The sequence below is a fragment of the Rhinolophus sinicus genome, linkage group LG06, assembly GCF_036562045.2.
Source record: "Rhinolophus sinicus isolate RSC01 linkage group LG06, ASM3656204v1, whole genome shotgun sequence".
Lineage (NCBI taxonomy): Eukaryota > Metazoa > Chordata > Mammalia > Chiroptera > Rhinolophidae > Rhinolophus > Rhinolophus sinicus.
Window position 1 is genome coordinate 53,083,001 of NC_133756.1, and position 14,838 is coordinate 53,097,838.

Consider the following 14,838-nt stretch of genomic DNA (forward strand, 5'->3'; position numbering starts at 1 on the left):
TCCAGGTGGCATTTTATTGGTAACTTAAGGATTGATACTACATTTTAAAAGTTCATTTCGTCCTATCAATTGAATTTATTTTCATTAATCAAAAGAGCCTTAAGTTTATTTAAAAAAAACTGAGTTTCTTTCCAAAACGCCATAGTGCTTGCCCTCCCTATCTGGTTAAGAGGCATCTGCAAACAAATACTACCACAAACTAATGCATATTATAATCATGAGACCGTATATGCAAATTAACACTATTAAACTATATGTTTTCAAGTATCTGAATTAAGAGTTTTAATATTAAGAGGTTCAATATTTTCCTTTAGGTGGGAGGACTTTTTTGTTTTCATAAAATTGGTTAACAAATAATGTTACATATAGGTATCTAGTGGTTTTTCTGGAATTAAGTACATTTTAAATGAAATAAGCTCAAACTGATGAGGCTGCTTGGTGGCAGTAAGACTGTGGCGGGAAAGAGAGCATTGTTGGTGCAGGTAATTTTCACCCTCAACACAGTGTGTTTGGTTTTTAAATTTTCAATCTTTTGCTATAGTTGTTGCCAAGACTTCCATTTCTGCTATGGCTGTATATGTGCACTGGGTCTGTGGTTTTGAAGCAGCAAAGGACGACGTGCTGCAAATGACTCCACTCCAGGGCTTAGGAAAACCTGGGATGCATGTAGTTCTATAATTCAGAGCCTCGGCCAACAGGAGCCCCAAAGGCAAGCTCTGCAGATGTCTTCTACCTTGGTGTGGACAGCACCGTTTTGGGCAGAGGCTTGTGGGTTAGACAGGACCCTGGGGAACAGAAGCACGGAGTGGGAAACATCCCAACGATAGTAGCACCAGCCTCGTCCTGGACAATGGAAGGAGCAAACATCACAGACTTATTTCTTCCACACAAAATCAGTTGGTGAGGTTTTTCACTTCCTTTCATTTTATGAAAACAACAGAAATACAATGCAAAATGGGTTTCAAACTAACACACATAGAAATCAGGAAATTCAGTTTTTTGAATTCAGGGCAAACTATGTTTCATACATAACACATGCCAGAATTTCCTTGTGGCGAGCAAATTCACTGAAGATTGAGATCTGCAGTGTATCACAATACAATATAAAAACCACAAGTGTGGCCTCCCTTTCTTTTAGTCTTAATTGCAATACTATGGTAAATCTGGTTCCAGATCAGGGAAAGTGTCATCTACTTGTAATTCTTAAATAGCCTATGCCTGCCTAGATGCAATCCAGCCTGTAAGATTATGTTTCTAAAATTAAGAGGAAATTTAAAAAATCGTTTGCCAGTGGCTTTCCCATCTTTCTCTGGCCATAGACCTGGGGTAAGCTATTACCATCCTGTGAGTTGTTCCCAGTCTTCACTGGGGCCAAGAAATTAACACAAGTTAGGTCAAAGATGCTAACAGAGACTTTCTGCTTGGGACCATCCTGAAGACCACATTTCCCACTTTGAAACTAACACCCCACAAACTCTTGCTGCAGTGAGAGCAGTAGGCATTTGTAGAGATCAAAAAATTCTGTGCAATATGGTGGGGAAGGTAAGATATACAGAAAAGATGGAGCTTCCCCCCACCCCCATTATCCTAAGAGGGAAAAATGTCAATAACAATACATACAGTAAAGAATAAAGAACCAGATTAATAGTCACCCTACTAAATGGTCCTGCTCTCAAGGTTAGAGAGAACCTCCTTTACCCTCCCCCTACTTCTCATTCTCAATTCTTGACTTGTAGAAAACAAATCTAAATATGTCTGTGTTTTCTGGAAAGCTCAAAAGCTGAAGGCATTGTTCAGATTCAGGGGTCCTGCAATGAATGTTCGTCCTTTGTGGAACAGGGGGTTCTCTCCTCACCCTGGAAACAAAATAGAATCGGAGATTCCTGAGCAGGCATTTGCAACCTCTGGACAGAATTCCTGGAGATGCTTCCAAATTTCACCAAGAACTAGGAGTATCAACAGAAGTAAGAGTTTCTGCAACTGAAAAAGGGGGCGGGGGGCTCTGGGGTGCTAAGTGTGGAGAATACATGTGTAGGTGTGTGGGGTGAGGCGGGACAATGGTCAGGGCCTGATTGTATCTGCAAACAGTAACCTATACAGCTGGGATTAGATCACCAAAACCACCTTCCAGGGGGGTTTCTGGCAGATCTTGGCTATCTCCAGGGGCCTTTTGTTGGGCTGTGGAATTTCATGTAAGAGTCCTTACTCTGCCCCATCCTCTGAAGTCACCCTTTTCTATGGGAGAAGAGAACTCTCCCACAGGGGAAACCAAGTTTTATTTTAAAGTATGTGAACAATCCTCATCTCCTTGTAGGCCTTTAGAGAATTCAGCAGGTTGGCATTTTCCTGCTTTCTAAACACATCACCCATCAACTTACCCAGGGTGTCGCAGTAAGGGCGGACAAATAGTGGGTAAACAAAGGGAAAGGAAATACCTTAAAACAGAAGTAGAACAAGTAAGTGTTATTCTATTCTCCTCTCCTTTTCCTGATCCTTCCCTCCCCTGCCTCTGAGAATAAGCCACCAGTCCTCTAGAACACTCTGAGTTTCTGCTCTTAAACGGCAGCTCCTTTTCCAAGGAGCAACAAAGTCTGTTTTCTGCTCTGGACCCTCAGATGCTCTGTTATTGCAACTTAATTTTGTCGTTGCTTCTTTTCAATGATTATTTGGAATGACTTGTTTCTTTTGTTTACTATCCAACAAACGACCTCTGCTAATCTTGTATTTTATCTCCCTAACATATGGAAAAGCTATTTATTCTAGCCAATCACAATAAAGTGAAGAAAACCCCATTTTATGGAAAAATATATATCACTAGTCTGTTGATCATTAAAGATATGATTACCAGTGAAAACCCTCCGAAGGTGGCACATTTATGCTTCCAGGAACAGATGGGGACACGCATTTTCCTTGCAAATACTTTTGAAATTGCTCTACTGGTAGCAGTATAAAAATGATATACAGATGCCAGGGCCGGCACGGCCAGGATGAGTGCGCCAGATTTACACAGTAAAGCCTTCACACGCGGGCTGTCAGTTTTGATTGATCTCTACTATACCTCAGGAACTTGTTGACTAGGTAGGGAAACAGTGCAAATAATTCACTGCAGCAAGTCAGATAATTCACACAACCAATCGGTCTGTTTCACTTTCTGGCTGTGACATATGAGCCTTCCCTACAAAGATGCATCATTTTCCAGCTTGAGCAATATTCAATGTCAGGGAAGAAAAGGTATTAAAGCCACACAAAAGGAGGCCGACTATCGCAGGACAAGAAGTTGTTTTGGTAATGGAGGCCAGATTCCGCTCTACTCTTAAGTCCTACCAGAGCGTTCAGGCTCAATTTTCATTATCATATTGATTAAAAAAAAAAGTTCATCATAGTGCAATTTTAGGTTTAACGCCAACGGATCGGGAAAGAGCAAAGAATTATCCCACAAAAGCACAACATTCTTACCGCAGGGACGTTTCCCTGTTCCAGTTCATTGATGGAGTTGATTAAGTTTAAATGAAGCAGACACTGGATAAAAGTAAGGGTATTGACCACTGGGCACCGCGATCCGTGCTTGAAAGGACCTGATACATGCAGAAAAGCAAGATTTGCTAAATGCTCTAATCTTCAATCAAATCTTACATCAATACAGACAAAGTTTGGTAATGAGAGATTCAATGAAGCATGCGGGAGAAAGAATTAATCCTCTTGGTCTAAACTGGCTTCAACTTTGAAGCTTGCTCCGAAGGAAAGACAGTTATCTAAATGCTAAATAAGAAACTTATTGTACTTTTCATGGCATGCTAATCTTTTGTCTATTTCATCTCTATTATGTGTATGCTCCTCGATTGCAGTTGTCATGGTGATTATATCAAGCCACGCTCGGGGAATGGTGGTGAGAAACCAGGCACAGAGGTGGAAAAGACCGCCACGCAACCCACAGTACGGAAAACAAAATAGAGGGGGAAGGAGAAGTAGGCGGGCACCAGACGCCTCCCGGGCTCCTTCCGCCAGGCTCTGGCCCGGCTCCGGTCAGGGCCAACGAGGCTTGGGCTTTCCTGCGCCTGAACAGGCGTGGTCCCCTCAGCCAGGCGAGCAGTGTTTGGTAATGGTAGGGGGAGGGGTCGGGCATCTTTCATACCTCACAAAGGTTCCTACCTCCTTTCCCCACAAAGGTTTCTAGCTTTTAGTCCGGAGGTCCCTCCCTCTCCTCACTGCGTCCCCTTCCCCCAAGCGCTGCAACCATCTGGGTGGAAAGGACCACTGGAGAGGGAAAGGGGAGAGGCAAGGGCTCAGGCACAGGTGGCCCCACCTGCATGGCTGTGGCCCTCGGCGGGAAGTTGAGTCATAAGATTCTGACTGCTAGAGAGGAATGCAAACCAAAAGGAGCGGCCCACACAGCCCAGGCAGGAGGTGGAAACTACAGGGTCACCGGGGGGCCTTGGTGACCAAAGGTGACCCTGGGCCCTTTATGTGTTTTACAAAAGTTGCCAAATTAAGACGGGATTATAACTGCTCGAGTCCTTGTCAGGGTGAAAGGTTGGGAGCCTCAAATATGCCTCAGCAGTGTTGATGAAAAGCTTAAAAAGTAATAAAAGGGAGAAAAGAACAGGGAAAGTAACATGTATAACTCTTATTAAAGAAAAGAGCCACGGAGAGGTTGTGAACTTGAATCACTGTTTGAACTTTAATTTGTTCATTAACAGGATTTGCCCCTCACTGTGAATGTTATTACTTCCCTTTGCTGATCAGCAACAACTCGGGGCATAATGAAAGAGTCTGGCAAAAAGTTAAATGCCTGGTAATTAATTCATTTAATTGAAAAACGGGGGAAGAGAGTGTGGTCCCACCACAGGAGCAGAAGGCAGAGGGGTTGGAGGAGGGGACAGGGCTGAAATCTGCACTGAGGCCCTCTGCAAGGCCCAGTGCCCACCACCCATGGGGGAGGGGACACTTGGTCTCTGACGAGGCTCCTTCAGCAAAATCAATGCCAGCAGCATCCCTGAAGACCCTCTGCCCAATGCCACCTGCCACTGGTACAAACCCTCTGGCTAGAGTTCCAGCCTGGAGCTACTCTGGATGATCTGTGAGGGTGGCACGGATAAGAGAAATCCAGAAATGTATTCAGAAAATCTCTCATTAAAAAGTGGGTATATGTCTTTTGCTTTCTCCCTTTCCTTCCCTTGGAACAGGTTTCTTTTACAATCTTGTTTCCAGTCTGGAGTGAAAAGGAGTGTCAGGAGCGCCATACAATCTGCATGTTTGCATCTCAATCAGCCTTATAACATCATGCTTTCTCCCCCAACCCCACCCCAGCAGATGATTTAAATAAACTCAGGAGAGGAGAAATCAAATACACTCCTTGCCCCTGCTCAGAAGTGACAGGATGAACCAGCTGGCTCTGCCTCTAACCTCACAGGGCCTGCCTTTTCCTTTGTCACTTCTCTCCTTTCTGTTTGTCAGCCACCGTGCACAATGCCTCTGCATGTGCATCCTCCTTCCAAGGGAAGCAATGCTTGGCCACCATTAACTATTGTGACATCCAAGAGCTATTAGCACCATGTTGCCCTTGCAGCCAAATGAGAGAACAACAAAATACAGGAAATCAGTGGTAGGGCAGCTATTCTTTCCTACTTAACATGGTAAAGGCCCACCACTGAACTAGTAACAGGCAGTTTCAGTTTCCTTACGTTTTTAAAACTGGTGTCCATATTGTCAGGGGGACTTTCTTTAGAGACACAATTATCTACCATGTATTCTCCCATTACAAAACAACTATGGAGAGAAAAGAGGTGAGGAGAGAATGAAAAACAATATGAAAGTATTTCCTAGTATCCAAAACTATTTCCTAGGTTTGTGTTTTTAATTAAATCACTTCTAAACCCCAGGGAGAAGCAGATTTTTCTCATCCAAATCACACTGTCACCAAATAAAGTCATCAAAATTACCATTTTGCTGGCAGCATCCTCCCCATTTAACCCAGTGCCACTTGGTACTACAATGCTAGCCTCACGCTCCGTGTAGCTAGAAATGATCTGTACTGTGCCTTCCTGAAAACCAGTGACAGGCACACACTCATCTGCATTAACAGGAAGGAGAAAGGAGCTTTTAAAAAGGGCTGTTTTATAAGCTGGAGCAATTCCTAGGGTTTATTTAACATAAAAGTTACTTCCCACCTTTTATAGTCCCTGAATACTGAGTGAGTTCTATTTTCCAAAGCTGTGGCTCTATAGTATACAACTGACACTAAATATTGGGAGTCTGCAAACAAATTAAATCAAAACAAAACAAAACAAAGGTTCCCTCACTGCACACTGCTGAGCCCTGAGGTCCTTTAATAAAAGAAACTGTACAGAGACCACATCTGTCAGGTTTGGTAACCCTGCCACTATACTAATCTAGACCCTTATCACCTTACACGTGCTACAGGACATTTCTTCCTACCTCTAAAACAGCCTTCAGAGTGCCTTGACATTAACTATCCTAAATCCCCACTTTACTGGAAAACCTTGATAACTCTGATAGCCTGTAAGAGGCCCAGTTCCTTAAATTACCTTTAAGCCTCCTCTCTACCCTCCCCACAGGCCCTAACGAGTCATTTCTGGTCTGTTTCCCACTATTAGCCTACACAAGGCAAGACAGCTCTTCAAGCAGACAGCTCTCCCACCATATACTGCAAACACCACACGCGTTACCTTCATTTTATTGAACACCTGTGAGGTGCCAGATACCACGCTAGGCATTACAAACATCTCATTTAATTCCTTCAATTTAATGAGATATGATTATACCCATTTTAAAACTGTAGAAACTGAGACTAAAGAAGTCAAGGTACTTGTGCAACCAAGATCTCACAGCAGATAGGATTCTTATGCTTAGCTATCTGGCCCAAATGCTGGTTTACTTTCCACTCTGGCACACGCCCAGCCCTGCTGTACTGTGTGTTCTGATCACTCCTTCTCCTCGCCATCTGGGACGCCTTCTCAACGCCACTGTATGTATCTGAATCCCACCCAGCTAGTAATCCTAGAGAGAAAGTCCCACCTCTGTTTTGAAACCTTTCACCATCAAGCTAGTCCTTGGCAGACTGCTTCGCTATCTGCAGCACGTACCTGGCACTCCCATTCTCTGCCCTGTACTATCAGCTCAGTTTTCTTTAATTCAGTCCCCTCTAACTACACTGTAAGTTCCCTGAAAATGAGAATTTGCCTTATATGTCTTTATATTCCTCCGTCACTCTCCGGAGCTAATAATACAGCTCCCATTTGTTAAGCACACACCTCATACACAGCAATCCTTAACAGGAGATACTGTTATGGTCATTTTGCAGACAAAGAAACTGAGGCTCAGAGAGATAAAGAAACTTGTCCAAGTAAGTAGCAAATCTGATATTCAAACACAGGTTGTCTGAATCAAATGCCCCTTTTCCTTAGCCAATACACTGTACTGACTCGAGTACACTGTGCTTCACACAATGTGAATTTATGAAGTGTTATTGTATGGAGGGTACTCAACAAACCTCCAGAAAACACCCCTGTAATCACGTCTTTGAACAAAGGGCACTGTTTTTACTCTTTAGTAGATTCTGAAACTCAGCAGAAGAAAGGATGCGTGCATACCACTCCATAATATCCCACTATCCCAGGCCACCCCTTCCGGCCTCCCCTTCTCTTTAGGAGCCATGCCCCATGTTGGTGGGAGCCAATGATGCGTCTGTATCGGCACTTGTATCTGTGAGCGGGAGAGGCGAACTGCCCTTTCCACAGCAGCTTCTGTATCTTTTACACACACGGAGGAAAGCAGGAGAAAATGAAAGACACAAGACACAAGTGTTAATTTTTCAAAATGGCCCACAAAAGGGTTTGGGGGAGGTCTTGCTGTCTCTGCAGCAAAAATGGGTTGCTGCTGTGGGAAGTGTAACAATTGCAAAAAAATGTTCACAGCTGACCAATTAAACCAGTATGTGGAACTCCACATATGTGACTCTCTTCCAAAACATAAAGGTGGCAATGGGATTAATGAATCTCTAAGAAAAGAAGAACGTCTGAAGGTATAAGAATCAAGGTCTGGAAGTCTGACCACTTTTCCCCACATGGAGACTGTCCCTCCAGAACCACTGCTGAAGATCTGGACTGACAGCATTAAGGGAGCTAGCAGGTTTCTTTACATCCAACAGGTCTTTAGGGAGTGCTAAAAAAAAAAAAAAAAAAAAAAAAAATCTCTTGCAGTGGCAACAGGGTACTTCTTGTGAATTTGAGAAAGGAGAAATAATGATTAATTTACTCTCTTGTCTCTAGTATGCATGCTAAAACTAGTCCATTCTCCCAGGTTTCCAAAGGGGGCAGGGGCGGTTCCACCTTCATTTATATTTTGGTTTAAATATTTGGTCCGCTCAAGGACTGTGACTCTTACTTCCACCCACAAACCCTGTTGTGGCACACAAAATCCTGCACATGCACAGCACTTAATAAACCAAGTCATTCCATTTACTTCATCTCAGATGATGCTCAAAACTACCTTTTGAAGTACACACAGTGGATGTTACTATTACATACATTTTGCCTATGAGGAAAATTAAATTTGCCTCAAGTAACACAACTGGTATATGGTAAACCTAGTCCCCCCTCCTGGTCCGGGATTCTTTCTACCACATGATACTTCCCAATTCTTAGGGCCATTTCCTACCTTTTCTATATTCTGGATCTACATGTGACATTCGTAAATCTAAAACCAGGAATTTCTCTATCTGAAAGAGATGGGCTGCAAGCTACACTAACTGGACTTCTATTACAACTAACTGAGACATACTAAGAACCCTCCCACCCCAATCCTGAATCTAGAAACACAATATACAAAATTTAATATTTAGATTCAAATTAAGAAATATTTGGATGGTTCTTAAATCTACGGAGGATGAGCAGGCATGATGGTTGGGCTGTTTCAAAAAACAGGCTAGCATCACTGTCACTTGTTTCTCCACAATTGTCATCATTTATTGAACACTTATTTGCTAGGTACCTGATACTCTCTTGTACTCGTAACATAAAATTTTGGAGCTGTTTTGTCTACATAATGGACAAACAGTCCAGAAAAAATCTGGAATTGGATTTGTCCATCTCGTTCACTGACCCTTTAGTTAGATGTGTAAGCCTGGTATCCAGGGCCCAGCAAGTCCCGTCCCCTAATTTCTGGGCAATAACCGAGCTCATCAAAGCAAGCAGCACTCGAAGTTCCAGACCTTATAAATGGTTGAAATAAAGACATTTTTTTTCATCTCAGCTCAAATTTGGTTAATTTCCACATCCAACGTGTCTCTGGGGTGAAAGACACAAACACATTTGTTGCTTCGGGACTGTTTCCCTATTTCTTGTCTGCTGGCTGACCTTCCCTATATAAGTGCATCTACAGCATTCAGTGTCAGCGAGAAGGGCTTTCATCTTTGTCTGCTGGCCTTGATCTCTCCTGATCATTATGGTCTGGATCTCTGCTAATCACTAATGATCCCATGGCCCTTTATATAATACTAAAGGTATTAGACCTAAACTCTCAGAAAAATTCCTACTCAGCTAATTACATTCTTTCTACTTTTCTTGGTCCTCCATATAATCTTAGCTCAAGTTGAATTTGAATTATTTCCTCAGATTTTTAAGTTGTTTGCTGGTGGTTTTTGGAAAGCACTTGTAAACTCTTTCCTCAAGTGAATTCAACTAATTATGATTCAAAAGCCTCAAGACCTACCTCTCTCCCTCTCCCACTCTCTCTTTTCTTTTCTATCCCCTCTCTCATATTGTGGTCTGGAACATAAGTTTAAATTCACTGGGTGAGGAATTTCATGATTTTGTATTTCATACAATAGGTAGCGTATTGTTAACTTACAGCAGGACACAGTGAGTCGACTACTTATCTACTTTGGGGTCTGTAGTCACAGCCAACTACTAAAAATGACAAGTGTTTTAACCCACAGATAAGACTTCATGTACAGTCTAAGGATCACTGAGTTTTGGTATTGGCAAATGCCTTGCTCACGAAATAGAATACCAGCGAAGTTTAACTTCTTAACTGAGTATGATTTGCTTATGTTTCAAAAAATGTGGAGCACTAATTCTGTAGCACTTATAAAGAGCAATCCTGATTTTAGCCCATGACATCTTGAATTTTTCCCACCCAATTTTGTATTTTAGAACTTAACGGCTTGTAATCAAAGCAGCAAAATCAAACTCTCATAAAATCCAGATCAATAAAATTCTTGACAATATAACTTTCTGAAGTAATATGTCTCTATACTGCCTACCAATGTACTATACATGTATATGACTGTTATTGACAATCAAAGAATGTATAACTCCAAATGAGCATTTTTCTTAAAGCTGTCCCTTGGCAGTTATTATTATTCCAATGGTTCGGCCATCGTTCAAACTATGTTTGTATAATGACTTTGGAACTAATTTAAAAGCTACTCAAGAAAGTCATCTAATTGTCTTTTCAATTGTTTTGACCCCAAATTAAATTACCCTGACTTGATCACCCACCTTACCCTTCAGGACACTGAAGGTCTTTAAAGATGACTTACTATTTTCAAGGCTTTTTAATAAGATGTGCTGTGGGTTCTGAAAACAGTGCCCAAAAAAGAGCTACAAAATAGGTTTGAGCAATGGCAGCAATGGACGCATTACAATAAGCGACAGCCTGCCAAGATAACGAGTTGGATAAGGACACACTACAGTGTCTGTGTAAGTTCTGGTATAGTTGTTAAAACACAACTGTTAAAATGTTTAAGTTTTGTTATGGTTGACTATATCAGCTTACAGTCGTACCTTGGTTATGTAGTATCAGCCCTATCCTTAACTAGGGTTAAGGATAAAATTATTTTTAACATCTTGGCTTCTATTATTACACTTCACAAAATTTTACATTCTTTAGATGTAGCTCACAGATTTCACACAAAAATGTCATTATTCAAGGATCTAGGCATTGTTGTGAATGATTTCAAGCATTATCCAAGACAAAAAATTAGAACTACAAACAATTGGGATAAACACATTGGTTATGTTTTTCTATTTTTATTAAACCAATGAATTTTAACCAGGTATACTTGTGACTACTTGGGATATGTTTCATTTGCTTGACTTAATGGTAGGCAACTCTTACCTCAGGTTGGGGGAAGAAGAGAATACGTGGTTTTGATTTTAAATAAAAATATAGTGTTTTCATTTACATAAAACCAGAGTCCAGCATACCATATAAGGAATTAGACCTTTTTAGGAAAACTTTACATTCTAAAATAATGAAAATAATATCATAAATCCCTTCAATCATGCAAATCCTTTAAACTTTGTTTTAAAGTTTTAAGGAAAAAAAATCATGTACTGTGAATAAACTTTCTGATTTCTAATTTATTTTCTTCCCTTGATTTACTAACTTGAGAGTAATCAATACAACTTTCCATTTGTATAAATGAGAGGCCAGTTTTTAACTCTTTCTTAATAATATTCCTTGAGTGTTTTGGAGGAGAAGATATACATGTTTTAGTCACATTTGAACAATTATTTATTAAATGCCTGTAGGGATCATGTTCAATCTCAAAGTGAAGTGGAGGACCTATAGCAGGTAATGAATAAATGCTTACTGAATTGATGAATGCAGGAAAACAAAACCATAGCTTGAGTCAACACATATGGAGTCCACTGTAAAATTAACTCCTACAGGATTTGGTCTATATAAACACAACTTCTAACTATTATATAATATCAACTCTAACGCATCTGCTTAGATTTGGATTACTTTAGATTTCAGAATTCATTCATTAGGGCCCTAGCCATACCTTTGAACCTAATCACTTGTTTTAAGTGACTCCTGATATAATTAGTCTTTAATACCCATCAGTAGGTAGTAGTCATTAACAATGGAGTTTCACAGAAAATTTACCTGACTCCCATACCTGAGATAAATTGATCATTTCACACATGCAGTACTTGTGCTAAAAGCATATGGTCTCTCATTTAGGCTAGCATATGAGACTACCTTTCACAGTAGAGCTATAAACATACTAGTTTCCTAACTTTTCCAGTATTCCAGATTTAGAAGATGTTTGGTCTCATAAATAGAGCTCTCTCACTGACTTACTATGGACTATTTGGTAGGTCCCATACCATCTCTGTTTCTCAGTTTATATGATAGAATAGGAGAAATAAGACAAAACCCTCCTCCTTCCTATGGGGACTTTTGTGAGTACTTATCAGTATTTATCAATACTTGCGAAATGATAAATGCTACTACCTCTTTCAGCATTTTGAAAGATGTCAACCAAACAAAATATTTTTGGTGTGTGAATTAAAATGCTCCTTGCTGACGGTCTCAGATGTTTCCTTGTAAGATAGCACGTCAAGAACCGGCTTATATATTATCCGTCCTCCAGAGCGCACTGACAGCACACTTCCTAAGAGCCTGGTATGATGATTGCTGTCAAAATCGCCAGCACAGACACATCCGTGCCCTAGATTGACATAATGTATTAGCGTGACAGAGGACTAAAAAACCAGGAACACCTTGCGAGGCACGACGTGGAGCACACGGGATAGAGGGCTACTCTACGTGTGAGCTGAAGGGCCGCAACCCTTCTTATGGTTCAACTTCGGAAGAGAATGAAAGTTGCCCGGAGGTCGCGAGGGCGGGGGTAGGGAGGCCACATCGGCGAGTGCCTGCGACAGAAGCGGGGAAAAATCAAATTCGAAACCCACCCAGGGATAGGCCTTTGAGAGTCTCGTCTCCATGAGCACCACACAACGGCACTCATTTTGCTGGGAAAGGTCATGGAGGCAAGAGGCTGCAGGGCGCGACCGTTCCCGAGGCGGGCAGGGAACTATGGACGACTGGGAGGTAGGGCAGGGTCGAGTCCACCGGCCCGGCCTTGCGAAGCGCTCCCGGCTCCAGGGCGGCGGTCCTGTCACGACTTTCAGGCCGCCGCTCTCCCCGCTCCCCAAAGGGTGTGACCCGCCGCCCTCGCGACCCCGCGCACGGGCGGCCCCGGTAGCGCCTGGCGACACCGCCCAGCTGGCCCGCCCTCTCCTCGCCCTCCTCTGGGGTTTGCGGGGGGCATGGCTTCCTCCGAGTCTGAGTCTCTCCATAAGCCCCCTCCCCAGTTGCGGCGTGAGAACCAGAGCCACCAGAGCCGCGGGCCCAACTGCACACAAAACCCCAACGGGGCCGCGGCTCCTCCACGCCTCGCTAGCCGGGCTCCCGGAGATCAGCGCGCAGCGCATGGCGTTACCACGTCCGCTCCCGCGGGGATGCCCCGCTGAGAAGCCTCAAGCGCCAGGTGAGACCCCGCGCACGCGAGCACCCCCGCCCCCAAGCAGGGCCCTCTGCCCGAGGCAGACTCTCACCTCTAATGAACGGGCGCTGCCGCCTGCAGGGGAAAGGCGGGTGGGGAATAGTCACACTGGGCCGGGCCGCGCAGGGACCTCGCTGGGAAGGACACGCAGGCTCGCGCCGGGGAGCGGAGCCCCAGCGGGTTGCGCCCGTATCGCATCCTCGGAAGGGAGGCCTCTACCGTCCGGCCGTGGACCTGCAGCCCCCGTGCTCGCCGCCGCCGGCCCCGCCCCGTCCCGTCGGCCCCGCCCCGTCCCGCCGGCCCCGCCCCCGGCTTCCTTTTCTCTTGCAGGCTCCCTCCCCTCCTCTCTGCCTGCCGGGTGCAATCGGCTCTCCGAGAGACAGACGCGAAGCAACGAGATCCTTCCACCAAAATGAGCTGTGATATCCTTTTGATGGCTATAATTTATTCCAAATCCTCCCTGGACTGAAACGATCAATTAGCAGCCAGAAACGCACTGTGAAGTAAATTGTCACACTCTCCATTACAGGATAGTTATCATATATTTATAAGGTGTGTTTTCTGCAATCAGAACCAACAAGGTGTTGAGCGATCAGTCATAAACGTACTTATTCAAAAAGAGTGAGAGAGAGGCTCCAGCATTGTGTGGCAGGGGAAAGAAATCCGTATGACAGTTATTACCTCTCCCATCGTCTGGCCAAGGGTGATGTTTCCCCTTGGCAACTGGGAAGTGCAGTGAGAGTAAGAGCTCTGCAACGACTCTCTAGGCCACGCGTCTGACCCCACGAGCAGCTAACGCGGGAGACAGATTCGCAGCCCCAATAGGGGAGGTTTCCTTTTTGGGGTAAATACAGATCAGGCAAAGAATCGCTAACTCTGTCTTCATTCCCATCCCGGAGAGTAATATCTTACTCTTGTTTCTAAGCTTCTAGTAAAACGTTTGCATTCTATACTTAAAGTTTCTTTTCTTCCTTGGGTCTCAAGGCCTTGCCCTCCTCTCTCTGCTATTTGGTTATGTACTGTAGAGATTATGCCAGGGTAATATAAAGTTTACCCACAGAGAGAGCTGTGCATTCTGAATTGGAACCTCTGCCAGAATGCGTCCATCACACATATCGGAGATGACACAAAGTTCTGAGAAAGTCCTAAGAAATTCTCTTTCAGTCTGAAAGGCTGTTTTGACTGGACCAAGCCATGGAGACATTGTTATTTTCCTTTTAGTCATCCTCCATGGTCACGAATATACATCCAGATCGTCTGAGTTTCCTCTTACAAACTATCATCACATTGTTATCTACCAAACACCTACAAATCATTTTTTAGAGGGGTTCTGGTTTGTATCCAGTTAATATTCCTTTTGCCTGAAAAAACATAGCTCTAGAGCCCAGGCTACTGATTGATTGTGAGTTTAGCAACCAGAAGTGGGCAATAAAATGGTATTTGTGGAAAGTAAGTCACAAGATGGGGGATAAGATGCAGAGTTTATACCACATACTTCTTAGGTTAACTGCCCCCAT

General features: G+C 43.3%; 1 protein-coding gene and 1 long non-coding RNA gene across 2 annotated transcripts in view; one reads left to right on the plus strand and one right to left on the minus strand.

Moving 5' to 3' along the window:
- The window catches only part of LOC109459035 (uncharacterized), a 19,184-nt gene extending 5,554 nt beyond the window's left edge, over positions 1-13,630 (minus strand). Inside the window, exon 1 of the long non-coding RNA XR_002139324.2 lies at positions 13,374-13,630. This is a non-coding gene — a long non-coding RNA (uncharacterized LOC109459035). The remainder of the gene's footprint in view (positions 1-13,373) is intronic.
- LOC141572128 (uncharacterized) lies at positions 12,198-13,925 on the plus strand. The gene is made up of 2 exons (XM_074335122.1): positions 12,198-13,306; positions 13,652-13,925. Exons 1-2 carry the CDS (start codon positions 12,760-12,762, stop codon positions 13,735-13,737), a joined length of 633 nt encoding a protein of 210 aa, XP_074191223.1. The 5' UTR covers positions 12,198-12,759; the 3' UTR covers positions 13,738-13,925.
- Positions 13,926-14,838: the final 913 nt, after the last annotated feature.

What these genes read in the sequence shown, in the direction of transcription:
- LOC141572128 (XM_074335122.1), top strand. Translation starts at nt 12,760, where the DNA reads ATGAGCACCACACAACGGCACTCATTTTGCTGGGAAAGGTCATGGAGG. An exon ending in TGAGAAGCCTCAAGCGCCAG is followed by an intron (nt 13,307 to 13,651) that starts GTGAGACCCCGC and finishes TTTCTCTTGCAG; the next exon opens with GCTCCCTCCCCTCCTCTCTG.